We start from the raw sequence: 24,490 nt of genomic DNA, 5'->3' as shown, positions 1-24,490 counted from the left end.
AGGTATGGGCCCAAGTTGCACTGTTGCTGATTATGCAACTTCGGTAAATCATTCATCTTTCTGAGACTCAGTGTTCTCCTCTGTAAACTGAGGATAATACTACCTTTCTCATAGGGTTGTTCTGAAGTTCAAATGTACAAATGATTGTGAAAGTGCTCTGTAAACACTGATATATCATGCTAGTTGTTTCTACCATTTTTTTCAATGGCTCCAAATAGTGCTCCGAACCTAATCTTTTAGATACCTACAAAAGTCCTCAATTTATGAACACGTAGTCTTCTAAAACTTTATTTATAAGTCTGCTGCCGAGAACTTGGGCACATTTCCCCACAGAAACAATATTATAATTAATGGTACATTTCCTGGGCAGCACAAAGGACCCATCTGAAACATGAAGGTCCTTTAGCACCCAGCTTTTATGTGGCCTAAGAATTCTGAACCTTCATCCCCTCTGGAGTATGGTGAGTAGACCAAGACCTTTCTGGAAGCAGGTTTTGTGGCAATGGCAGACCCAGGTTTACAGGGCATTCCTTTCTAAGACAGAATTTATAAAATCTACAATGGTCTGTTTTTCACTATGTCAACCATAAAGAGGGTTAAGGTTTGCCAGTGGTGACAGTCTCTGTTTGGGTCCAAGCTGATATCTTTGTCTGCTGATGAGCTCACTGAGAAGACGATTTGCATAAGCAGCAGGGGAGTTTTTGGCTGAAGGGTGATGGAAGAAGTTTGGGCAGGGGCCTGATGAGGAAACTGGAGGTCTCTGAGGTGCTTCATGTGTGCTAATGGTCCCACCCCACAGCTGCTAGTTAAAGGCCTCAAAGCCACATGAGGCTCCCATCTTCACTGCTGCTGCTGCCCTCTTGTCCATGCAAGGTCCTCACCTGGATGATACTACAGCCATGCTGGCTTCCAAGTAGAAGTGGCAGGAACTGCTCCTCCACTCTGTGTCCTTGTCACTTGGAAACCAAAGTAGCCATGCATGTGACCCCAAGTCTCACAGCCCCTTGTGCGTAAAGCTCAGAGCAATATCTAAGACAGCACTAGTGAGACCTCCAGAAATTTGGGGGGGGACTTTGCAGAGAACTGAGGTCTGGTATTAGCCCAGGAAGGCAAGAACAAGTGAAATTTCCATTACTGTCATTAACATGCCGCTTCTGGTACTCAGAGGCTGTTAGAATTTGGAGAAACTAGAGTCACGCAAAACAACTAAAATGGGTGGATCATTTCTACACCTGTTGAAACTAGAGTTCACTCTGTGCAAGGAAGGATCTGGAAGTGGGAAACAGAGGAAGGGTTGTTCCTTGCTCAGTGCTAGCTTCTCTGGGCCCCAGCCACAGAGCTGTAGGGCAGGTGGATGCCAAGAAATCCCACAGGAGGGCAGGAGCAAGCCCCTCCCACATGTGCTCTGATGCCCCCTCCACAGCACCCAGATGACTGACCATCAACATCTGTGACTCAGGGTCTCCCCTGAGGCCTCCAGCCCACCCTCTATTTCTCTCCAGTCACACTTCAAAGCTTGCATCCTAAGGACTTTGTGTGTGTTTCCCATGGGTTTCACTGCTTCTCAAAGTGGACTGCAATGCCCCGTATCCACCCACATTGCAGGTGCTAATCCCTAACTCAGCTACAGAATCACAGTCCTCGGAGTGGGATTTTTAACAAGACACCCGGTTTTATTATTGTGATAGATTTTGAGATCCTTGAGGACCGGGCTTGGCTGCTTCATCATCTTCAGCCTCTGCCTCTGTGCCCGACATAAAGCCACCACTCCCTAAAAGCTTGGATGGGTGGATGGGTGGATGGATGAATTCTGTCACCATTTATTTATTTAACAAATATTTATAGGAGCCTACTATGTGCCAGGCACTGTTAAATTTAAAAAAGCAAAACTACAAGATGGCCATGGGTTTTCTTGCCCAGTAAGCACATCAGAACCACAGTCCTAAACCAGTGGTCAGGCATCGTGGTGGGCAGCAGAAACACAATTACAAATTAGCTAGACTGAAGACAGTCTTCTCCGCAATTATTTGAGCATGAAGGCCTATCTATAAAAGAATGGAGCTCATCTGAAAATTGTCAGAAGAGATCCACTGAATAGATCTAATAAATTTACAACAATAAGTACTTTCAGTAAAAAAATCCAACTAACGCCACTTTTAGCTGTAAAAGTTTGTGAAAATTATTTTCATTGGTTTAACTCTAATGAGATTTCTAATTAGCCAAATGGATTTTTAACTCAGTGAAGGATTTACAGATTATCTCTATTGTTTTTCAAGTGTCCAGGCAGCATTTTCTTTGCCCTTGGGCAAACCCCTCTGAGGCTTCCCCAACTGAGGATTGAGTCTTCTGTGGTTTAAAGACTCCAGACACTTTGCTGTAGAGTAGAAATTAACACAATATTGTAAATCAACTATATTTTCAATTAAAAAAAAAAACCACTCCAGACCCCAAGCACGCTTCTCAAGGTCGGCACCTCTCAAGCCTCCTCACTCCTGGGTTGCTTGTGTGTGAATCACTCTGGGGTGTCCCAATGTAGACCTCCAGTCAATCTTTCCCTACCCCCTTCGTTAAGGGCCCTTGAATGTGGGGTTTTAGGTAGCGATTATGGTGGTGGCTGGTTTGACATCTGAATATTTTCCCTTAGGATGAAAAGTAAAGTACTCCCACACCAAGAGGAAAAGAGTGATGTCATTAAATGTTACCATTTCAGCAAAGACGGTGAATGTTCCTTCTGCGAAGCTATTGAACTTCTTCTCAACAGCACTTAAGCCCAGCCAGATGTTCACACGCAACTCCACAGGCACCTTTGGTCCATTGTTTTTTTCCTGTGGGTACTGTGAGATGCACAATAACATGACCCATTATGCTGGGCACAGTACAGGCTGTGCATTAAGCTCAAAACAAAAGTAGACTGAACATCTAATCATTGTTTTCAGCAGTCTAACTTTGTTTGTGCAGTTAAAATATTTCCAAATGACCCTTCTGCAAAGATTAAAATAACAAGTAAAGCAGGAACCCCTGGGTGTCCCTGAGACCTTTTCAGGAGGCTCACAAGGTCAAACTATTTTCCTAATCATACTAGGATGTTACTTGCTTTTTTCACTGTATTGACATTTGCACTGATGGTGCAAAAGCAATGGTGGATAAAACTCCAAGCACTGTAGCAGGAATCAAGACAGTAACACCGAACTGCACTGGTAGTAACAGTTTTCTTCATCACTCTCAGTGAAGAAAACAAAATGCCAGTTTTACTTATTAATTACTTTGATAAAGCAGTAAAAACGGCTAATCCTAAATCGTGATCCCTGAACACATGTCTTTTTAATATTTTGTGTGATGAAATTCTGCTGCATATTAGTGTATATTCTGAGAAAAAAACTTATGCAATTGAGCTGTGAACTGAACTAGCCTTTTTTTTTTTTTTTTTTTTTGCGGTACGCGGGCCTCTCACTGCTGTGGCCTCTCCCGTTGCGGAGCACAGGCTCCGGACGCGCAGGCTCAGCAGCCATGGCTCACGGGCCCAGCCGCTCCGCGGCATGCAGGATCTTCCCGGACCGTGGCACGAACCCGTGTCCCCTGCATCGGCAGGTGGACTCTCAACCACTGCGCCACCAGGGAAGCCCTTTTTTTTCTTAATAGAATACCTTTTCTTCCTGAAACAGTGATTGGCTGACAAATATGGTTATTCATACTTGGATATATGAGGCACACATTTTCTTGAAAATAAACAAAGTGAGCCTGTCATTTCAAGGGTAATAGGTGACTGTATTTTGTTGCAATGATAAAATTCAAGGTTTCAAGTTAAAATTAGAATTTTGGAAAATTTGTTTCTGTCTCGATGGGTGAGCTTGATAACATCCCAATACATAAGGGCTTTTCTTGCAAGTGATATCAGTGAATGTGATTTTTATTTATTTATTTATTTTTGGCTGCTTTGGGTCTTCATTGCTGTGCGCGGGTTTTTCTCTAGGTGCAGTGAGTGGGGGCTACTCTGTTGTGGTGCGTGGGCTTCTCATTGCGGTGGCTTCTCTTGTTGCGGAGCACAGGCTCTAGGCGTGCGGGCTTCAGTAGTTGTGGCATGCAGGCTCAGTAGTTGTGGCTCAAGGGCTTAGTTGCTCTGTGGTATGTGGGATCTTCCCGGACCAGGGCTTGAACCCATGTCCCCTGCATTGGCAGGCGGATTCTTAACCACTGTGCCACCAAGGAAATCCCAATGAATGTGATTTTTAAAAATACTGTATGATGAAATGTGTCAACATTAGGAAGATTTGCATAACTCAGTGAATCAATATTTTCCAAATGAATGCTTAACGTTACAAAATCATGCATGGCTAAAAGAGCCATTCAAAGTACAAGATAGGCCAATGGATTTTAAGGTAGCAGAGAATGAAAAGTTCACTGATACACGTCAGATTCCACACTGCAATTAACCTTTTAAAAGCTACCACTTGAGTTTGGTATTGTATCAAAGATGAGTACCCATAATTATCTGAAAACGTTATTAAAATACTCCTCCCTTTTCCAAATACATATCTGTGTGAGGCCAGATTCTCTTCATGTACTTCAACCAAGCAACCTAGTCCATCGGACGAAATGTAGAAGCAGTTTTGAGAATCCAGTTATATTTCTGTGAAGCCAGGTTTGCAAAAATGCAAAACAGTATCACTCTGCTCTCTGATTTTTAAAAGGAAATCATTATATTTTATAAAAATATATAGTTTATGTTAACCTATAATGGATTTATTGTTTATTTTAAAATATATTAATAAATACTTTTTAATGTCAGCTTTAATTTCTATTACAGTAAATATTGATAGATGTAACCCACATACACAAATGCTTTCTGGGGTCTCCAATGGCTTTTTTAAGAGTGAAAGGGGCCCTAAGACCAACAAAAAACCCACTGAATTAAATAACTCCCTAAACTGGATAATGAGTATTAACAAAATCAATAAATACATACAACATTCTCTTAAAAGCATTTTGCTGTTTTATCCGCTGAGTTCGGAAACCTAATGCAGAGAATACCACTGCAGGCTGGACCCTCAAGGCTGCATTTAGCAAAGAAACACTGTGGTTAGGGCTCCACCCAAATTCCTGACACTCACATCTTCTAGGACCACAGCTTGCAGGGCTGGGAGGCAGCCTGTGACTGGCCAAAGGGAAAAGAGGGAAGCAGAAGGGGAGCTTCACCTGCCAAAGGCCCTCTCTACAGAGCTCTCCCACCCCCTGTGAAGTTTTATTTATTAATCAGTTTGCTTCCACGCACTGCTGAGGTCAATTATAATTGTGGTTCTATCTTAAGTAAAATTTATTCCACCAAGAGACACTTGAAAGAAGATAATCATTCTGGTTCTATTTTCACCCTCTTGATTAAAGAGCAAAATATCTCCCTGTTTTTAGAGAACACTCTCCCCTGACTGCTTTTTCTCCTTTTGAATTTTTTTCCTCTCCCTGAAATTCCAAGGAACCCGGCTGGAGTCTGGCAGGGAGAGGGATGAAAAACCTGCATCTGGCAACTATTTGGATCTCTTTGTTTCCATCCCCAGGCCCTCCTCTGGTTCTCCTTAGGCACATAAGAGAAGTTCTTAATCCAGGGTCCTGGGATGGATTTATGGGTTCTACAAAGCCCCTGAATTGGATGCAAAATACTGGATGCATCGGAGATGTGCATCCTTTTGGAAGAGAGGGCCAGTAGCTTTCATCAGGCTCTTAAAGGAGTCTAGGACTCCATAAAATGTCCAGAACCCCGGCCCTAAGATAGTAATTCTCAAATTTTTTCAATTTGAGGACCCATTTGGTTAGGGAATAGATTCCATAGACTATCTATATTACCTTCCCTTTTTTTTCTGCTTCCCAAAGGCTCACTAGAAAGGAAGAGAGGCATTGCTTCACATTAGACATTAAAAGTGGAAAATCATTCCAGAAAGCAAAGCGTTCACAATGCCATATTAATATTAGTGTCACAGAGACTTCTATGGAAGTGTCCTTGTTTGAAGCCAGCAGACCTCAGGCTACTTTGGGAATTACCACCCTAGAGGAAGGGCCAGAAAAGGCTGAAATGGATCGCAACTGCCCTATAGCCATTCAATGACTGGCAAATAATATAAATCAGCCCTTCTGGGGAATATGGGTTTTGCACTTAAGTATTTCACGTTACACAGTGACGAAGCCATACCTTCAGAAAGATGGTTTGGGTTTTCCCACAGTATTTCCCAGATGCATTGTCACCACTGGTGGAGTATAACACCTGATGCGCGGGAATGCGTGCGTAGGCCAGTCTTTTCTCTCCCCGGATCATCCAGATGATGATGTCAGGCATGCTGTTCTGAGGCTGGTCATGTGAGTGGATGGAAAAGGAAGCAAAGCTGTAGTTAGTCTAAATGCAGAGACACCACAGACCCTGCAGGCTGGACCCTCAGGGCTCCATTTAGCAAAGAAACACTGTGGTTAGGGCTCTGCCCAAATTCCTGACTCTCACACCTTCCAGGACCACAGCTTGCAGGGCTGGGAGGCAGCCTGTGGCTGGCCAAAGGGAAAAGAGGGAAGCAGAAGGGGAGCTTCACCTGCCAAAGGCCCTATCTACAGAGCTCTGAGAGGAATTTTGGAAAATACCCCGTTTTATCTCTCCCATCATTTGAAGAAAGCCATAGACAGCAGTCAAGGGGTTACAGGCTTCATGTATTTCATAGGACATAGAGCATCTCTACCTCACAATTTGATATTTTCCAAATATGAAATATTAACTTAGTTTTTCTAAACCTCTTTTATTCTGATTATAAAGGTGATATAAGTTTACTATAAAAAAAACTTTGAAAGTACCAAAGCAGAAAGTAAAAAATAAAAATTTCCTGTAATCCCATGTGTGTTTTTCAAATGTATTGCTATCCACAAATATATTACTACCCACCCTCCACCCCCCACCTTTGAAGGTCAGTAGGAAGGGTCTTCTACTCCCTTGTTCTTCCAACCCACAGAGGTCAATGGCAGCCAACATTTATCCAGCACTCACTGTGAGCCCCTCGCTGTGTGCCCCACACTGTGCTAAGGCCTTTACACTCTTCATCTTCTTTTATCTTCATAAAGCAATGCTGTGTTTTATCTCCATTTAATATACGGGGAACTGAGGCTTAGAAAGGTTGAGTACCTTGCCCAAGGTTAAACATGGTAGATCTGGGAATCAAAGCCAGGTCTTCCCAATCCCAAACAAAAGTACTACACAGATCTGCTACTATATCACTCTAACTGGAATATTCTGATTGTACCATGACACTGGTAATGATCTGTCCACTATGAAAACTTTTCTAGGACAACCAACTCAAAATTCTTCTTCTGCCCTGACCTCATTGATGCATCCATTAGCACCTCAGCCCAGTAATGCCTTGAGTTCACCATGCTTTAGATCTGCTCAATATGCAAGATAACGCGCTAGATTTTCCTACTACCATCTCTATCCCTGGTGCCCTTCTACAGAATCCCTCCTCCATGCCAAGTGTAGTTTAAAAGCCTTACCTCTTCAGTCAGTTGCATTAATTTATCGAGCCAGTCCTCGATTTCTGCCAATGTGGGCTTCACCTCTGTGGCCTCAGACCTCATCCTCACAGCCGCCTCGTGTATCTGGGAGAGAGCTCTGGATCGCAGCTTTTGGATGTGATTATCAAGAACTGTGACATTAGGTTTTCCTTCCATGAGAGGCAACGTGTATCTAAAAAAGGAAAAAGAACCAGAGAATATGCAGAAGAGCTTGCTAGGCTTCAGGACTGTCAAGTTCATTTACGGTTGGTTTCCATCTCACAAACCACATCCATTTCCTAATCGACTTCACAAAGTGTGACCAGGTTTAAGCTGAGGGTGAGTGTATGTAGCTTTAAGAGCAGGCCTGCCAGACAGACTCTCCTAACTCTCATGGGGGATGAAAATTCCAAAGCAATTCCTTGGGTTGGACCCAAGGCCCATGGAGTCACTGGGAAGAAGATGGAAACAGTAGCAGCAGTTGGGAGGAACTGGCCTTCCCTTCTTTTGCTTCCTATGATCACTGTACAGACCCACAAAATGAAGGAGAAGAATGGACATTAGAGATCATTTAGCGGAAGGCTTCTTAACCTAGGGTGCTTAGAGATCATTTAGCGGAAGGCCTCTTAACCTAGGGCCCATGCACCCCAGGCAGTCTGCGGGCGGTCCTCTGGAGGTCTGTGAATCCCTGGAACTTATAAAGAAAAGTGTCTGTGTTGACATGCAGTGTGACATCATGATGAAGATGACATCATGATGAAGAACACAGGCTTTGGAGCTGACTATCTGGGTAAAAATCCTGGCTCCACCATTTACTAGTTCTGTGATCTTGACCAATTACTTAATCTCTTGTTTTCCTATCTTCAAATGTGGGAAAATAATAACTACTTTTTAGGGTTGTGGTGAGAAGTAAATGAATTAATATATGGGGAGCCTTTAGAGCAATGCCTATCGCATAGTAAAGTCTCAATGATGTTGCCATCATCGTCGTCATCATCTCATCAGGTACTCAGAGGGGTCCACTACCTCCCAAAACGTTAAGAACCACTTGTGTAGGTCAAGCTCCCACTAGAACAGCTGAGCTGGAGCCAGGATTAGACTTTTTCTGCCAGGGCCCCCCTCTCACAAGGGCTGCTGATGGGGTCACACGGTGAGGATGTCACCTATTCCAGGAAATTCTGCTCACACTGTTTCTACCTAGAATTTTCATTGGTTAGAATTTTACCCGGCTTTTTTTTTTTTTAATATTTATTTATTAACTTATTTGGCCACACCAGGTCATAGTTGTGGCACTTGGGATCTTCGCTGTAGCATGCAGGATCTTTTTAGTTGCAGCATGCGGACTTCTCGGTTGCGGCATGCAGACTCTTAGTGGCGCCATGCGGATTTCTTAGTTGTGGCATACGGACTTCCTAGTTGCGGCATGTGGACTCCTAGTTGCGGCATGCGGGCTTCTTAGTTGTGGCATGGGGACTCTTAGTTGCGGCATGCATGTGGGATCTAGTTCCCTGACCAGGGATCGAACCTGGGCCCCTTGCATTGGGAGCAAGGAGTCTTACCCACTGGACCACCAGGGAAGAACCTTACCCAGCTTCTTAAATGAAGGAAATCCTAAATGACTTCCCTTAAACACAAATTTCCTAAAATTAAAAAGTGCCCAATTGGATTCTTCAAAAACTGATTATTCAAAAACAGTATAAATAGATATCTCTTAAAATTAACAGGCATTTTCTACATGAAAAGTATTACCAAATGTCTTTGTTTGGTTGCATTGGTAATTATGGCAATGCATTGGAAGGGTTAAGTCCCTGAAATGATTCTTTGAGGCAAAAATATAGACAGAAGCTGCTAGCTCAGAGGTCACACATAAGACCTTCAACAAATAGATGCTGATGGTGGGAAACATGTAGCGGGAAAAGAAGTTATGCTAATAAACCCAACTTTGGGCCTCAGATGGGTCATTTTACCTCCTTGGGCCTCTGTTTTCTCATCTATAAAATAAGGGGACTGGAAGAGATGACCTCTTGGGACCCAGATATAAATTCTCTGAATTTAAACAAGCACCCAGCAATACTTTGATCTCAGCCTCATGACAGTTACCTAGCTAAACCACTAGAGGGCACAAGAAGACTGGGAGACTTTGGGTTAGGAGCTTGGGGTCGGGGGTAGGGGGTACTGGACAGCCCTGGTTCCTGCTGCTGGTTAGAAGTATTGAATATGGTTTTCTTTTGGAACTTCCCTGACCACTGCTCTATTGGCCAACATTTAAAATGAGTTTAGAATTATCGCTTCCTCCTTTGATTTACAAATACCCTGAGATCTGAGCAGTTACCCTAAGTCACAGTTAGGAAAGTTTCTCTGGCTTGGGTCGAATTTTTTGGCTTCACCTAAGGGAGGCTTGGCCAGAGTACTCATTAGGCATCCAGTAAAAGAGCGAGTAAAAAGGCTGCTGCTAAAATTGTGTTTATGAATTCGCAACACTGTTCTAAATGGTAATATCAATGCCCCACCCCCAGATCCCATTTTCTGTGGGAGCCAGGAGTCACCTTTCTTGGGGCGGTGGGCACACAAGGACCGCTGGGAGGCAGATCAGCTCCCTCCCCGCTTCCCCACCCCCTGCAGGAGGCGGCACTGGGACTATTTCCTGGAGTGGGACCTCAGCCTCCCTCAGCTGCTTTAGAATTGGCACCAGATCGGAAAGTGGAGCTTTTCCTGCTGGTGATTCAGAGACTCTTCCAGTGACAGCCTTTTGAGAAGCTTGACTGATTCAAATTCATTTTTCAGGCAAACACTAGAAAATTCTAGAGACTCTTCAGGCCTTATAGTTTAAGGGAGGCGAGCATGGCTGGGAATTTTAAAGTACGAACAAGATCACTATACCTTGTGTCTTCTATTACTTCATCGATCAGCTTCAACCACATTTCTGCCAACTGGTTTGCGGGAATTTTACCTTGTATCCCTGATTTTAGAGCCTCTATTTTTGATTGCTAAAGAATTTGGAAAGGGAGGAAATAATTGGTAATTGTGCATTATACCTGGTACAACTTTCATTTTCAAGAAAAAATACACAAGAAGACTTAACAGAAAAATGAAAAGCTTTTTTCTTTTACATTTAATAACGCTTACCATAGCTCAACACTATTTTTCTTCAAAATGCAATCAACACTGATACATATATTTAAGTAATAAGAAAGATTTTCATATAGCTTTGACCTTTGAAACCATGGAAATTTTAAGTATTCAAAAAGCAAATAAAAGAAAAACCAACAAGGATGGGGGAAGGAACTCTAAAATGGAATGTAAAACAGAAAAAAGTGAACCTAACTATATTTCACATGAATAACATAACTACACTGAGGTAACCCAAGTAACTTTTGAGCACAATGTTTTTACTATATTCCCTTAGTTTGAAGGAAAGAACCATAAACATATCAAACTCTAAATAGCTTTGTTTTTTGCGGTACTTCACCTATGGATTTTAGGATTAAATTAATGAGTAAATATATCGAGGAAAAAGGAAGCCAGGTTTCTCACTGTTGGAGAAGGGAGTTGTAAATACAGAAAGAGTGAAGACTAGAATAAACCCCGTGATGTTAGAATGGAATTGGGGTTATCCTTATAAACTCATTGCATTCAGTATGTTGAGAGATATAGAAATAAACATACATATGTATATACATGTGTGTTCTCATGCAAGTTTGTCTGCTGAGAAGGCCTAGAAGCAATGACATCTCAGTAGTGGTGAGCACTCCAATACCCAGACTTTGTTCTTCACATTCCATTCCTACTAAAAGGAACCAGGGCTCCTTGGAGAAATGGTGATTCCAGGGTTGGGGTACAGAAAGTACAAGATAAGGTCAGGACAGATTATTCAGAGAGGCTGACGGAGAGCCCACCATGATCCCCAAAAGTCTGATCATGGAAATCCACTGTCCTATCCAGATTAGTATGGAATTAGGACACCTTGGTCAATGAAGAGAGCTGATGAGAAGAACAAAGATGAAAAATGCTGAAGAATACCCAAAACATAATTAGAACAGAGGTGTGACCAATTCTCTACCAAGTCCCTTGAGATGGAGATTGGAAATTAATACCACAACCACAATGCATATCAATTGTAGCTCTGTTAGGTAAACAATTGTGCTTAAGTTAAATGTATAACTCTCCTTCAATATTGTCTTTAAAACATAAAACAATATTTTCAGATTTTGCCATGGGGTCTTAGAACAAGTATATTCCAGGACCCCCAAATGTCATGGTCCAACCCTGACAGGTTGGATCTCAGAAAAATTAATATTCATGTAATGTGGAAATCAAAACACTAATACCAGATGGATTTTATCAGTACCTGATAGAAATAACTTAGTATCTTTGACTTAATTAGAAATATCCCAACCACGTTCTTCTTCTCCTCATCAATGTCAACTAGAAGGATAATCAAAGATAGCACATCTATGCAAGTTCCCACCAGAGGGAACCCCCCCAACCTCCAAACAAGGAAGTCCACTGAGCCCACTTCTTCCCACAGTAGAGATTCTTACTGCTCTGATAGCAAAGCTCTAAGGGTTGCATGTTTCTACTGTAATGAACCACTCTCCACACCATACTTCACATACAAATTGTGGCAGAAACTGTGAGTTGTCCCCCTACTTCAACATCCATCCTCTCTTTTCCACAGTGAGACAACTTGCACCTGGACATATGCCTGCCCAGGCATAAGACTGTATTTCCCAACTCCCTTGTAGTAAGAGGTGGTTGTATGACTGGATTCTGGCCAGTGGAAAATGAGTAGAAATCAAGCCTGTGACTTCTGAGTGTTTCCCTTGAAGGAAAAGCCCTGTGTCATCTTCTCCCCCTCTTTTCCCCTTCCTTCAGGCTGAAGGGTGGGGGTAGTGGTGAGCTGCCTCTCCCATGCAGACTATGACAACTCCTTAGCGATAGCAGAGCAACAAGGGGGAAAAAGCCTGGGTCCCTAACACCACTGAACTTCCATACCAGCCTTGGATTACCTACCTCAACTGTTACTAAAGAAATAGCTTTCATCTTGCTTACCATTATTGAGGTCTTGTGGTACAGTGGCCTAACCTGCATTCTAAGTAACACATAATTCACTCTGTTCGATGAAAAGGAAATGCAGAAAAGATAAACTCACCAGCCGTTCTGCCATGACTAGTAGCATGTTCACTGCATCCAGGCGATGACTAATATCCTCCCAGTATGAAGTCAGTGTGACAACTGGCTTTGTGTGGGCCCAAGGCAAGTAATAATAGTAGTTCCCTGGTGTAGAACATTGAGGGTCAGTGAACACTGGACACTTAAACAACACGTTTACTGAAAAGATGTGCAAACTGGACTACTTGGGTAATCACAGGCCTGGGGGTGTGGTTTGGGGTGGTCTGGTTCTTTCATTTTATTTAATTAAGCAACTGAGGAATAAATAGAAAGTTCTTATTCATTTAGCCTGCTTTGAAAATCTCTACAAGACCCTAGTGAACCTAGCACAATGATCTCAGGATCTTTTGGTAATTCAGGACCATGTGTCTGAGCATCACTGATAATTACATAACACAGCAGAAGAAAATAGAGCATAGGAGATTAGACTATACGTGTTGTCCCTGAAAACTGTTATTCTAAATAAATATTTTTGTTGGAAGTGGGACAAGAAAAAAGAATTTTCTGGTTTTTTAAAAGCCTTAGCTAGATACATGGAATTTGATATTACTAAGAGCCTTACAGTAATTATTAGCCAACATTTTCTAGCACATTTTATATTTTAACACTACTTGTACAAAAATTAGGTAAAAACTATGGTGACAACCGTTGGGGCATTTGATCAGAATTTCTCTCTCTCTTCTCTATACTCTCCAACCATTTGTCGATACCTTTATAAGGGCACTCTCATACTCTGCCTTCTATTATGATTTATTTTATACACTACAATGTAAGCTCCTTAAAAGCAGGGACTGTTTCTCATTTATCTTCGTTCAAATAAAGCTATTTAATCCTCAAGGCAACTCTGGAGACGATGAAGAAACTGAGGGTTAGAATGAAGTCATATGGCTAAGGTCATAGTGCTGGAAAGTAACTGAGTCAAGACCAGAAGCTTGATTTTCCATCCACTTCAACTACTCAATCTAAGTGATTTGGGGCCTGGCAGGGCAGAAGCTGCTTGGGGGGAGGCTCAGTGTTCAGCTAGTTGCCCTCTTGTGACTTTACAAACACAGCAAGTGTTAAAGTTGGGCATGGGAGGGGGCATTGGAGTACAGCCAAGGGTCTGCAGCTTCTAGGGTCTGACCATTCTTGAAGGTGCCTGAACTCCAGCCATCTCTCCTCCCCATTCAGCCTTTCCCGTTCCACTAAGCATATGCTGGGGATAATGGCTGCAGAGGGAGAATACACTGCATGCTTCTCGTCCTGTGGTGTACCCATTGTAAATGTGTACAGGAGAGAACGGCCAGTGTCAGTCTTACCATCAAACACGGCACGGCTGTATTGAGTGCTTGACGCCAAAGGCTTACAGGTCGTGTCAAACTTGTTGCCATAGTTCCCAATGCTGACTTCAAACTGAATGGCCTCGCCAACGTCTTGCAACATGGTGGCCGAATGGAACACAGCAGACAGGCTGTACTTCCGCCTTCGCTGATATTTCTACAAAGTATGAGCAGACATAAGGCTCAGAGAAACTCCTTTTGCTCTTGTTTACATGTGGAATTCTAGCAGTTGTAATTCTAACCGTAATAATTAGTGTTGAGTTAAATGCCAGTGGAGAATGTTCTTGGATCTAGCAGTTCCCCCTGTACTCAAACAAGTGGGCAATGACAGAAGTACCAGGATGTTCATTGCAGAGTTGATTGAAATAGAGAAAAAAATGAAAACAATACAAATGTTTAACAACAGGCCACTGGTTAAGCAAATTATGTTACATCCATAAAACGGAATGAAAGTTCATAAAAAGGCTTAGGTGGATTCATATGTACAAACATGGAAAAAAGGTATATTTGTAACTGAACCCATTAAATATATATTTTAATACTGGCATAGGCACAAAGAAAGTCTGGAAGAATATAAATCAAATTGTTAACAGTAGTTATGTTGGGGAAGGTAGAGAGATTATGGCTAACTTTACTGTCTAACTTATACATTTCTAGCAGTTTGAATTGTTTTAAGTATTAATTTTCTAATCAGAAACAATTAAGACTTTTAGGACTCCCCTGGTGGTGCAGTGGTTAAGAACCCGCCTGCCAGTGTAGGGTACACGGGTTCGAGCCCTGGTCAGAGAAGATCCCATATGCCGTGGAGCAACTAAGCCTGAGTGCCACAACTACTGAGCCTGCACTCTAGAGCCTGTGAGCCACAACTACCGAGCCCACGCACCACAACTACTGAAGCTCATGCGCCTAGAGCCCGTGCTCCGCAACAAGAGAAGCCACCACAAAGAGAAGCCCGTGCACTGCAACGAAGAGTAGCCCCTGCTTGCCACAACTAGCGAAGAGCCCACGCGCAGCAACGAAGACCCAACGCAGTCAAAAATAAATAAATTTATTAAGGAAAAAAATGACTTTTACTGTCAGAGTCTCTTCAGCAAGTGGTGTTGGGAAAGCTGGACAGCCATATGTAAATCAATGAAGTTAGAACACATCCTCACACCATACACAAAAATAAACTCAAAATGGCTTAAGGACTTAAATATAAGAAATGACACCATAACACTTCTAGAAAAGAACATATGCAAAACATCCTCTGACATAAATCCTAGCAACATTTTCTTAGGTCAGTCTCCCAAGGCAATAGAAATAAAAGCAAAAATAAACAAATGAGACCTAATTAAACTTACAAGCTTACAGCAAAGGAAACCATAAACAAAACAAAAAGACAACCTATAGACTGGGAGAAAATATCTGCAAGTAATGCAACTGACAAGGGCTTAATTTCCAAACTATACAAACAGTTCATACAACTCAATAACAAAAAAAAGCGAACAACCCAATCAAAAAATGGGCAGAAGACCTAAATAGACATTTCTCCAAAGAAGACGTACAGATGGCCAATAGGCACATGAAAAGATGCTCAAACTGCTAATTATTAGAGAAATGCAAATCAAAACTACCATGACATATCACCTCACACTGGTCAAAATGGCTATCATTAAAAACTCTACAGGGCTTCCCTGGTGGCGCAGTGGTTGAGAGTCTGCCTGCCAATGCAGGGGACACGGGTTCATGCCCCGGTCTGGGAAGATCCCACATGCCGCGGAGCGGCTGGGCCCATGAGCCATGGCCACTGAGCCTGCGCGTCCGGAGCCTGTGCTCCACAACGGGAGAGACCACAACAGTGAGAGGCCCGCGTACCACGAAAAAAAAAAAAAAAAACTCTACAAATAGTAAATGCCAAAGAGGGTATAGAGAAAAGGGAACCCTCCTACACTGTTGGAGGGAATGTAAATTGGTACGCCCATTATGGAAAACAGTATGGAGATTCCTCAAAAAACTAAAAAAAAGAGTTGCCATATGATCCAGCAATCCCACTCTGTCATATATCCGGAGAAAACTCTAATTCAAAACGATACACGCACACCAATGTTCACAGCAGCACCGTTTACAACAGCCAAGACATGAGCAACCTAAGTGTCCATCAACGGATGAATGGATAAAGATGTGGTACATATATACACCATAGCCATAAAATACTACTACTCAGCCATAAAAAAGAATGAAATAACGCCATTTGCAGCAACATGGATGCAACTAGAGATTAGCATACTAAGTGAAGCAAGTCAAAAAGAGAAAGACAAATATCATATGATAACACTTATATGTGGCATCTAAAATATGATACAAATGAACTTATTTACAAAGCAGAAACAGACTCACAGACACAGAAAACAAACTTATGGTTACCAAAGGGGAAAGGGGAGGGGGGATAAGTTAGGAGTTTGAGATAAGCATATACAAACTACTATATACAAAATAGATAAACAACAAGGTCCTACTGTATAGCACAGGGAACTATATTTAATATCATATAATAAACCATAATGGAAAAGAATAAGAAAAAGATATGTATATGTATAACTGAATCACTTTGCTGTTCACCAGAAACTAACACAACACTGTAAATGAACTATATTTCAATTAAAAAAAAAAGACTTTTACTGTCAGATTTAAAAACAAATGAAATTAGGTACACTTATTTTTCTGAAATAGAGATCAAACATTGTTCCTTTCTTTTTAAAATTTATTTTGTATTTTTATATTTTTTTATTGACGTATAATTAACTTACAATATTTTATTAGTTTCCAGTGTACAACCTAGTGATTTGATATTTTTATACCTTACAAAATGATCTAATTACCATAAAGTGATTACAATATTATTGACTATATTCCCTATGCTGTCCATTACATCCCTGTGACTTTTATTTTATAACTGGAAATTTGTAGCTCTTAATCTCCTTCACCTTTTCACCCATTTCCCCCCACACCCCTCCCCTCTGGCAACCATCAGTTTGTTCTCTGTATCTGTGAGTCTGTTTCTGTTTTGTTATGTTTGTTCACTTGTTTTGTTTTTTAGATTCTACATGTAAGTGGAAGTGCTCTTTTTATAGAGTACAGCCAGAAGGAAGACAAGGAGATTACTTGACTGGCTACAGCGTAAGTGGTGGCATTATTTGGGAAAGTTCACTTGGCTATTTGTGATTTGTTGTCCTTTGCTTTTGATTTCTTAATCTTGAGATATTGCCAGGCCTAGGTTTTGGTTGCTTACGTAGGCTGCCAAGACTTTAGAGCCACCACTATCTAATGGTCTCCTTGTTTAATTAACAGTGTGTATACATTTTTGTTCATCCATTCAAAAAATCAGTGGATTCATGGTTGCTTCCACATTTTGGCTATTGTGAACGCTGCTGCTATGATCATGACTGTACAGATATCCATTTGAGTCCCTGCTTTAAATTCTTTTGGGTATATACCCAGCAGTGAATTGCTGGATCATATGGTAGTTCTATTTTAAACTTCCTGAGGACCATTTTAAGAACATCTGACAGTGACTGCAGTTTGCTGTCTTAAAGCAGCGGTCCCCAACCTTTTTGGTACCAGGGACCGGTTTTGTGGAAGACAATTTTTCCACGGACGGGGCGGGAGGGGGACACGGATGGTTCAGATGGTAATGTGAGCAATGGGGAGCAGCAGATGAAGCTTTGCTCACCTGCCACTCACCTCCTGCTGTGCGGCCCGGTACTGGTCCGTGGCCCGGGGTTTGGGGACCCCTGTCTCAAAGAACCTTGGGGAGAGAGATCAAGATGGTGGAGGAGTAGGACATGAAGCTCACTGCCTCCCACAAATGCATCAGAAATACATCTACATATGGAACAATTTTAACAGAATATCTACTGAATGCTGGCAGAAGACCTTAGACCTCAGAAAGGGCAAGAAAATCTCCATGTAACCAGGTAGGACAAAAGAAAAAAAATGAAAGTGAGAAAGGAATTGGGATGGGACCTGCACCCTTGGCAGGGAGCTGTGAAAGAGGCAATGTTCCTGCACCCTGGGAAGTCCCCTCACCAGTGAAGAGATCAGCTGGGACAGAGGAGGAGCTTTGGAGCCTCAGAGGGGAATGCAGCAACTGGTTTGCAGCAGCTAGAATGGAGAGAGACCTGCACAGGCAGTCAGTGCCATCACTCTGCACTCCCTAGCCTAAGATCCCTAAAACAGAGATTAAAATAACAATAGAAAAAAATCAATAAAACCAAGAGCTGATTCTTTGAAAGGGTAAACAAGATTGACACACCTCTGGCCAGGCTCACCAAGAAGAAAAGAGAGAGAACTCAAATAAAATAAGAAATGGAAAAGGAGACATAACAACCAATACTGCAGAAATACAAAAAACCATAAGGGAATACTATGAACAATTATATGCCAACAAATTCAACAACCCAGAAGAAATGGACAAGTTTCTAGAAACATACAGCCCACCAAAACTGTATCAAGAAGAAATAGGTAATTTGAACAGATCACTAGAGGTGAAATAGAATCTGTAATTTAAAAATAACTCCCTACAAAGTGTGAAGTCCCTGTGAAGTCCAAGAGGGCTTCACAGGTGAATTCTACCAAACATACAAAGAAGAACTTATACCAATCCTTCTCAAACTCTTCCAAAAAACTGAAGAGGAGAGGATACCCCCAAAGACATTCTATGAAGCCAACACCACCCTGACACCAAAACCAGACAAAGATACCACCAAAAAAGAAAATTACAGGCCAATATCTTTGATGCATATAGATGCAAAAATTCTCAACAATGGGGCTTCCCTGGTGGCGCGGTGGTTGAGAGTCCGCCTGCCGATGCAGGGGACACGGGTTCGTGCCCCGGTCCAGGAAGATCCCACATGCCACAGAGCGGCTGGGCCCGTGAGCCATGGCCGCTGAGCCTGCCTGTCCGGAGGCTGTGCTCTGCAACGGGAGAGGCCACAACAGTGAGAGGCCCACGTACAGCAAAAAAAAAAAAAAAAAAAAAAAAAAATTCTCAACAATGTATTAGCAAACCAAATCCAACAACACATAAAAAAGATCAAACACCACAACCAAGTGGGATTCATCCCAAGTTCACATGGATGGTTCAACATATGCAAATCAATCAATGTGATATACCACATAAACAAAAGAAAAGACAAAAACCACATGATCATCTCAATAGATGCAGAAAAAGCATTTGACAAAATTCAACATCCATTCACGATAAAAAAAAAACTCTTGCCAAAGTGGGTATAGAGGGAACATATCTCACCATAATAAAAGCTATTTATGACAAACCCACAGCCAATATAATACTCAACAGTGAAATGCTGAAAGCCTTCCCACTAAAATCTGGAACAAGACAAGGATGCCCGCTCTCACCTCTTCTATTCAACATAGTATTTGAAGTCCTAGCCATAGCAATCAGATAAGAAAAAGAAATAAAAGGTATCCAAATTGGAAGGGAAGAGGTAAAATTGTTATTATATGCAGATGACATTATTCTATATATAGACAACCCTAAGGACTCCACACAAAAACTACCAAAACTGACAAACAAATTCAGCAAGGTAGCAGGATATAAGATTAACATACAGAAATCGGTTGCATTTTTTTTACACTGAGAATGACATCTCAGAAAGGGAATGTAAAAAACAATACTTTTCAAAATCGCACCCCCCAAAATAAAATGCTCAAGAATAAACCTGACCAAGGAGATGAAAGACTTATATGCTGAGAACTATTAAACATTAATAGGGACTTCCCTGGTGGTGCAGTGGTTAAGAATCCACCTGCCAACTCAGGGGACACGGGTTCAAGCCCGGGTCCAGGAAGATCTCACATGCTGTGGAACAATTAAGCCCGTGTGCCACAACTACTCAGCCTGCACTCTAGAGCCTGTGAGCCACAGCTACTGAGCCCACATGCCACAACTACTAAAGCCCACACTTCTAGAGCCTGTGCTCCACAACAAGAGAAGCCACCGCAATGAGAAGCCCGTGCACCACAACGAAGAGTAGCCCCTGCTTGTTGCAACTAGAGAAAGCCCGCATGCATCAACGAACACCCAACACAGCCAAAAATAAATAAAAAATAATTTATTTAAAAAAACCTAACATTAATAAAGGAAATTGAAGATGATTCAAAGAAATGGAAAGATATCCCATGCTGTTGGGTTGGAAGAATTAATATTGTTAAAATGTCCATACTATGCAAAGCAACCTACAGATTTAATGCAATCCCTATCAAATTACCCAGGACACTTTTCACAGAACTAGAATAATCATAAAATTTATATGGAACCATAGAAGACTCAGAATTGCCAAAGCAATCCTGAAGAAAAAGAACAAAGCAGGAGGCATAACCCTCCCAGACTTCAGACAATACTACAAAGCTACAGTAATCAAAACAGCATGGTATTGGCACAAAAACAGACATGGATCAATGGAACAGAATAGAGAGCCCAGAAATAAACTCACATACCTTTGGTCAATTAATCTTTGACACAGGAGGCAAGAATATACAATGGGAAGAAGTCTCTTCATCAAGTGGTGTTGGGAAAGTTGGATGGCCGCATGTAAATCGATGAAGTTAGAACACACCCTCTCACCATACACAAAAATAAACTCAAAATAATTTAAAGACTTAAATATAAGACATGATACCATAAAACTCCTAGAAGAGATCCTAGGGAATTCCCTGGAATCCCAGTGGTTAGTACTCCACACTTCCATTGCAAGGGGCATGGGTTTGATCCCTGGTCAGGGAACTAAGATCCTGCAAGCCACACAGCATGGGCAAAAGAAAAAGAGCAGATCCTAGACAAAACATTCTCTGACATAAATCATACCAATGTTTTCTTAGGTCAGTCTCCCAAGGCAACAGAAATAAAAATGAAAATAAACAAATGGGACCTAATCAAAGCTTTACAAGCTTTTGCACACCAAAGGAAACCATAAAAAAAAAAAAGAAAGAAAGAAAAAAGAAAAGACAACCTACAGAATGGGAGAAAAATATCTGTAAATGATGCAATTGACAAGGGCCTAATTTACAAAATATACAAACAGCTCATACAACTCAACAAAAAAGCAAACAACCCAATCGAAAAATGGGCAGAAGACCCAAATAGACATTTGCAAAGAAGAAATACAAATGGCCAATAGGCACATGAAAAGATGCTCAAATTTGCTAATTATCAGAGAAATGCAAATCAAAACTACAATGAAGTACCACCTCACACTGGTCAGAATGGCCATCATTAAAAACTCTACAAATAATAAATGCTGGAGAGGATGTGGAGAAAAGGGAACCCTCCTACACTGTTGGTGAGAAAGTAAGTTGGTAGAGGCACTATGGAAAACAGTATAGAGGTTCCTCAGAAAACTAAAAATAGAATTGCCATATGATCCAGCAATCCCACTCCTGGGCATATATCCAGAAAAAACTCTAATCCAAAAAGATACATGCTCCCCTATGTTCATAGCAGCACTAATCACAATAGCCAAGACATGGAAACAACCTAAATGTCCATCAACAGATGAATGGATAAAGAAGATGTGGTACATATATATACAAAGGAATACTACTCAACTATAAAAAGACCCCGAAATAATGCCATTTGCAACAACATGGATGCAACTAGAGATTATCATACTAAGTGAAATAAGTCAGAAAAAGAAAGACAAATACGATATGATATCACTTATATGCGGAATGTAAAATATGACACAAATGAACCTATCTACGAAACAGAAACAGACTCATGGACATAGAGAACAGACGTGGTTGCCAAGGGGTAGGGGGTTGGGAGATGAAGGAGTGGGAGATTGGGTTTAGCAGATATAAACTATTATATATGGAATGGATAAATGACATAAATATATGTCCTACTGTATAGCACAGAGAACTATATTCAGTATCCTATGATAAACCATAATGGAAAAGAATATTAAAATGAATATATATATATACATAACTGAATCACTTTGCTGTACAGCAAAAATTAACACAACACTGTAAATCAACTATACTTCAATAAAAAAAAAATACCTTGGGATATCCCACTATTACAAAATCTCCATTTTAGTTAAAGAAATTTTTGACATAGTACAATTGAAACCTCCCATAGGATTTCATTAGAAACACCTGAGTGTCAATCTTTTTTTGAAAGACTTTCTAAAATACTGATTTGCAACCTTAGCTGCAAATTGGATCACCCAAAGAGCTTTTATATATATATATATATATATATATATATATTTATATTTATATATATTTATATTTATATCTGGGTCCCATCTTCCGGAGATTCTGCCTGGGCATTTCAATTTGAAAACCTTCCCTACCTTAGTCTGCTGTCACTTTGGTAGAGAGGGGCTTGAGGGACTTTTGTCACTTGTCAGGAGTCCCCTTAACTACCCACAACTAAGCCCCCTGAACTATCCATGGTTCAGAAATGCTGTGGAAATTTGAGGTTTGGTTTAAATTACTGCATGAAAATTACAAAGTAGGAAGTTATTTGTATTAATCAGACCTTCCATATACAGCGTAACTTCTTTGTAAACCATCTAGGATATCAGAGAAGGGAAGGAGCAAAAATATGAAACGTAATTTGGGGCCTAAGTCAGGGCCCAGAAAATACAAACAGTATTTAAGCCAGAGCTGCCTGTTACTGCCGAAAAGAACGAAGGCACGTCAAGAGGTGCTGCAGAAAGGCGGGGATACTGCCTCTGGCCGGGCTGGCTCTGCCCTGCACACCTCCACACGGCCAGGGTTCCATTAGATCTCCCTGGATTTCCCCACACAGAACTCACAGTCACCCGCAGAAGCCCTGACAGGACCCTCACCCTGGAGGGTCTGAGCTCTAAGATAATAAGTGGTGTTTCTGGCCAGCACAACTCCTAACAGAGTGCGCTCACACTGTGGGCAAGCCACTCGAGATGGAGCAGCTCCCTGGACCACTTTGTAGGTCAAAATCCACGGGGCGCCCCTACCATCTGCTCACCTGCCCCAGAGCCCCATGACCCTGGCGTAACAGTGAAGCTGAGAATTCTGCCCTTCCCCAGCCCTTTCCTACTTCCCCTGTGCCCTCAAGCACAAAGAGGTGGCGAGAAGTAACTTAGCAACACTGTTTAGAGCACTCTGCAGCCTCAGCTCCCACCCCCCACCCCCAACTTAGTAGCCTTGGGCCAAAACCGCCTACAACAGGGAAAGTTGAAGAATATAAATTATAGTCTACTGAACTATAATTCAACCCATCCACTGATGGATGTTTCTTTAACTTTGCAGGGCCTTGGGGCTCTCTTTCTGATCCTCAGTGACCAGTGCAAGGTGTAGGTGTAGGTGGTATAAGGGAGAGTTTCAGAAGTATCGATAAATTTGGGGAAGGGGGTGAGTTTTGTCAAGCAGAATACTGATAAGAGGTAGCAAGTAACAGCTTATAAAAGTGGCCGTGGGCCCAGGAGGCAGGGACATTAAGGGTCAATGACAAGGAAACTGTGCCAAGGAAAACTGCCCAACTTGCCACCTTTGGTCTAAAGGAGCTGATGGATGAATCTCAATGTGTTGTTTCAAGCAATATTTATTGACACTTAACGTGGGCCAGACCAATGGGAGCTCTAAGCCTGGGGTTGCAACAGCTGATCTTCTTCTACCTGCCTGATTCCTTAGCAAAGCACCCAGGCTGAACCCTGCTGTATCTCTCACGGGGTCTCTTAACCAAGCTCATCTGGAGCACCAGGTTGACTTCTGCTCTAGGGACATGGGGGAGCTTTGGGCTCTTTGGCAACTGAGTAGGAAAAACTCACTCTTCCTCCTGTGTGTCTCCTTTACTCTCACACTACGATCACACTGTCAATACTTCTGACGCCAGATGTGGGGAGGATATTCCCACACTGAACAATTCTGCCACACCAGCTAGGTATCCTACAATTTAACTCAATGTTGACACTGTCCACCTGGAGATAATATCAGACCCCCCGGGTTAAGGGCTCAGTCCCACAAAACTGCCCTACCCACTTCACCTGCCCTTTTGACCCATTAGCCATAAATTGGAGGTTCCCACAATCCCCTCTTCAGGTTAGATTAATTTGCTAGAGCAGCTCATAAAACTCAGGAAAACAGTTTACTTACTGTTTATGGGTTAATATAAAAGGATACGATAAAGGATGCAGATGAACATCCAGATGGAAGAGATGCATAGGGCAAGGTTTATGGGAAGAGGCGCAGAGCTTCCACGCTCTCTCCACACACACCACTCTCCCAGTACTTCCATGAGTTCACCAACCCGGAAGCTCCCTGAAACCCATACCTTGGGGATTCTATGAGGCTTTTATCATGTAGGCATGATCAACCATTAACCCAATTTCCAGCCCCTCTCTGAAGAACAATGGGGGGTTGGGCTGAAAGTTCCAGCTTCTAACCATGGCTTGGTGACCTGCCCCCATCCCGGAGTCCACCAAGTCACCTCA

General features: G+C 41.9%; 1 protein-coding gene and 1 non-coding gene across 4 annotated transcripts in view; both read right to left on the bottom strand.

Annotated features, from left to right (window-relative positions):
• LOC132514309 (myoferlin) overlaps positions 1–24,490 on the bottom strand; it is a 141,574-nt gene that overhangs the window by 39,382 nt on the left and 77,702 nt on the right. For all 3 annotated transcript variants that reach the window (XR_009538736.1, XM_060138919.1, XM_060138920.1), the window contains 6 exons: positions 13,983–14,160; positions 12,665–12,789; positions 10,393–10,499; positions 7,513–7,705; positions 6,179–6,334; positions 2,703–2,834 (listed from right to left, as the gene is read on the bottom strand). Coding sequence is in view for 2 of the 3 variants with exons in the window: in XM_060138919.1 (XP_059994902.1) it covers positions 2,703–2,834; positions 6,179–6,334; positions 7,513–7,705; positions 10,393–10,499; positions 12,665–12,789; positions 13,983–14,160 (891 nt within the window). In the remaining variant the exon portion in view is untranslated. The remainder of the gene's footprint in view (positions 1–2,702; positions 2,835–6,178; positions 6,335–7,512; positions 7,706–10,392; positions 10,500–12,664; positions 12,790–13,982; positions 14,161–24,490) is intronic.
• Positions 9,017–9,089, bottom strand: TRNAW-CCA (transfer RNA tryptophan (anticodon CCA)). The gene has a single exon. It is a non-coding gene; the product is annotated as a tRNA-Trp (tRNA).

This window comes from Lagenorhynchus albirostris, unplaced genomic scaffold (genome assembly GCF_949774975.1).
Source record: "Lagenorhynchus albirostris unplaced genomic scaffold, mLagAlb1.1 scaffold_275, whole genome shotgun sequence".
NCBI lineage: Eukaryota > Metazoa > Chordata > Mammalia > Artiodactyla > Delphinidae > Lagenorhynchus > Lagenorhynchus albirostris.
The sequence above is the reverse complement of the archived record's forward strand: the minus strand, read 5'-3'. Positions and strand labels throughout refer to the sequence as shown.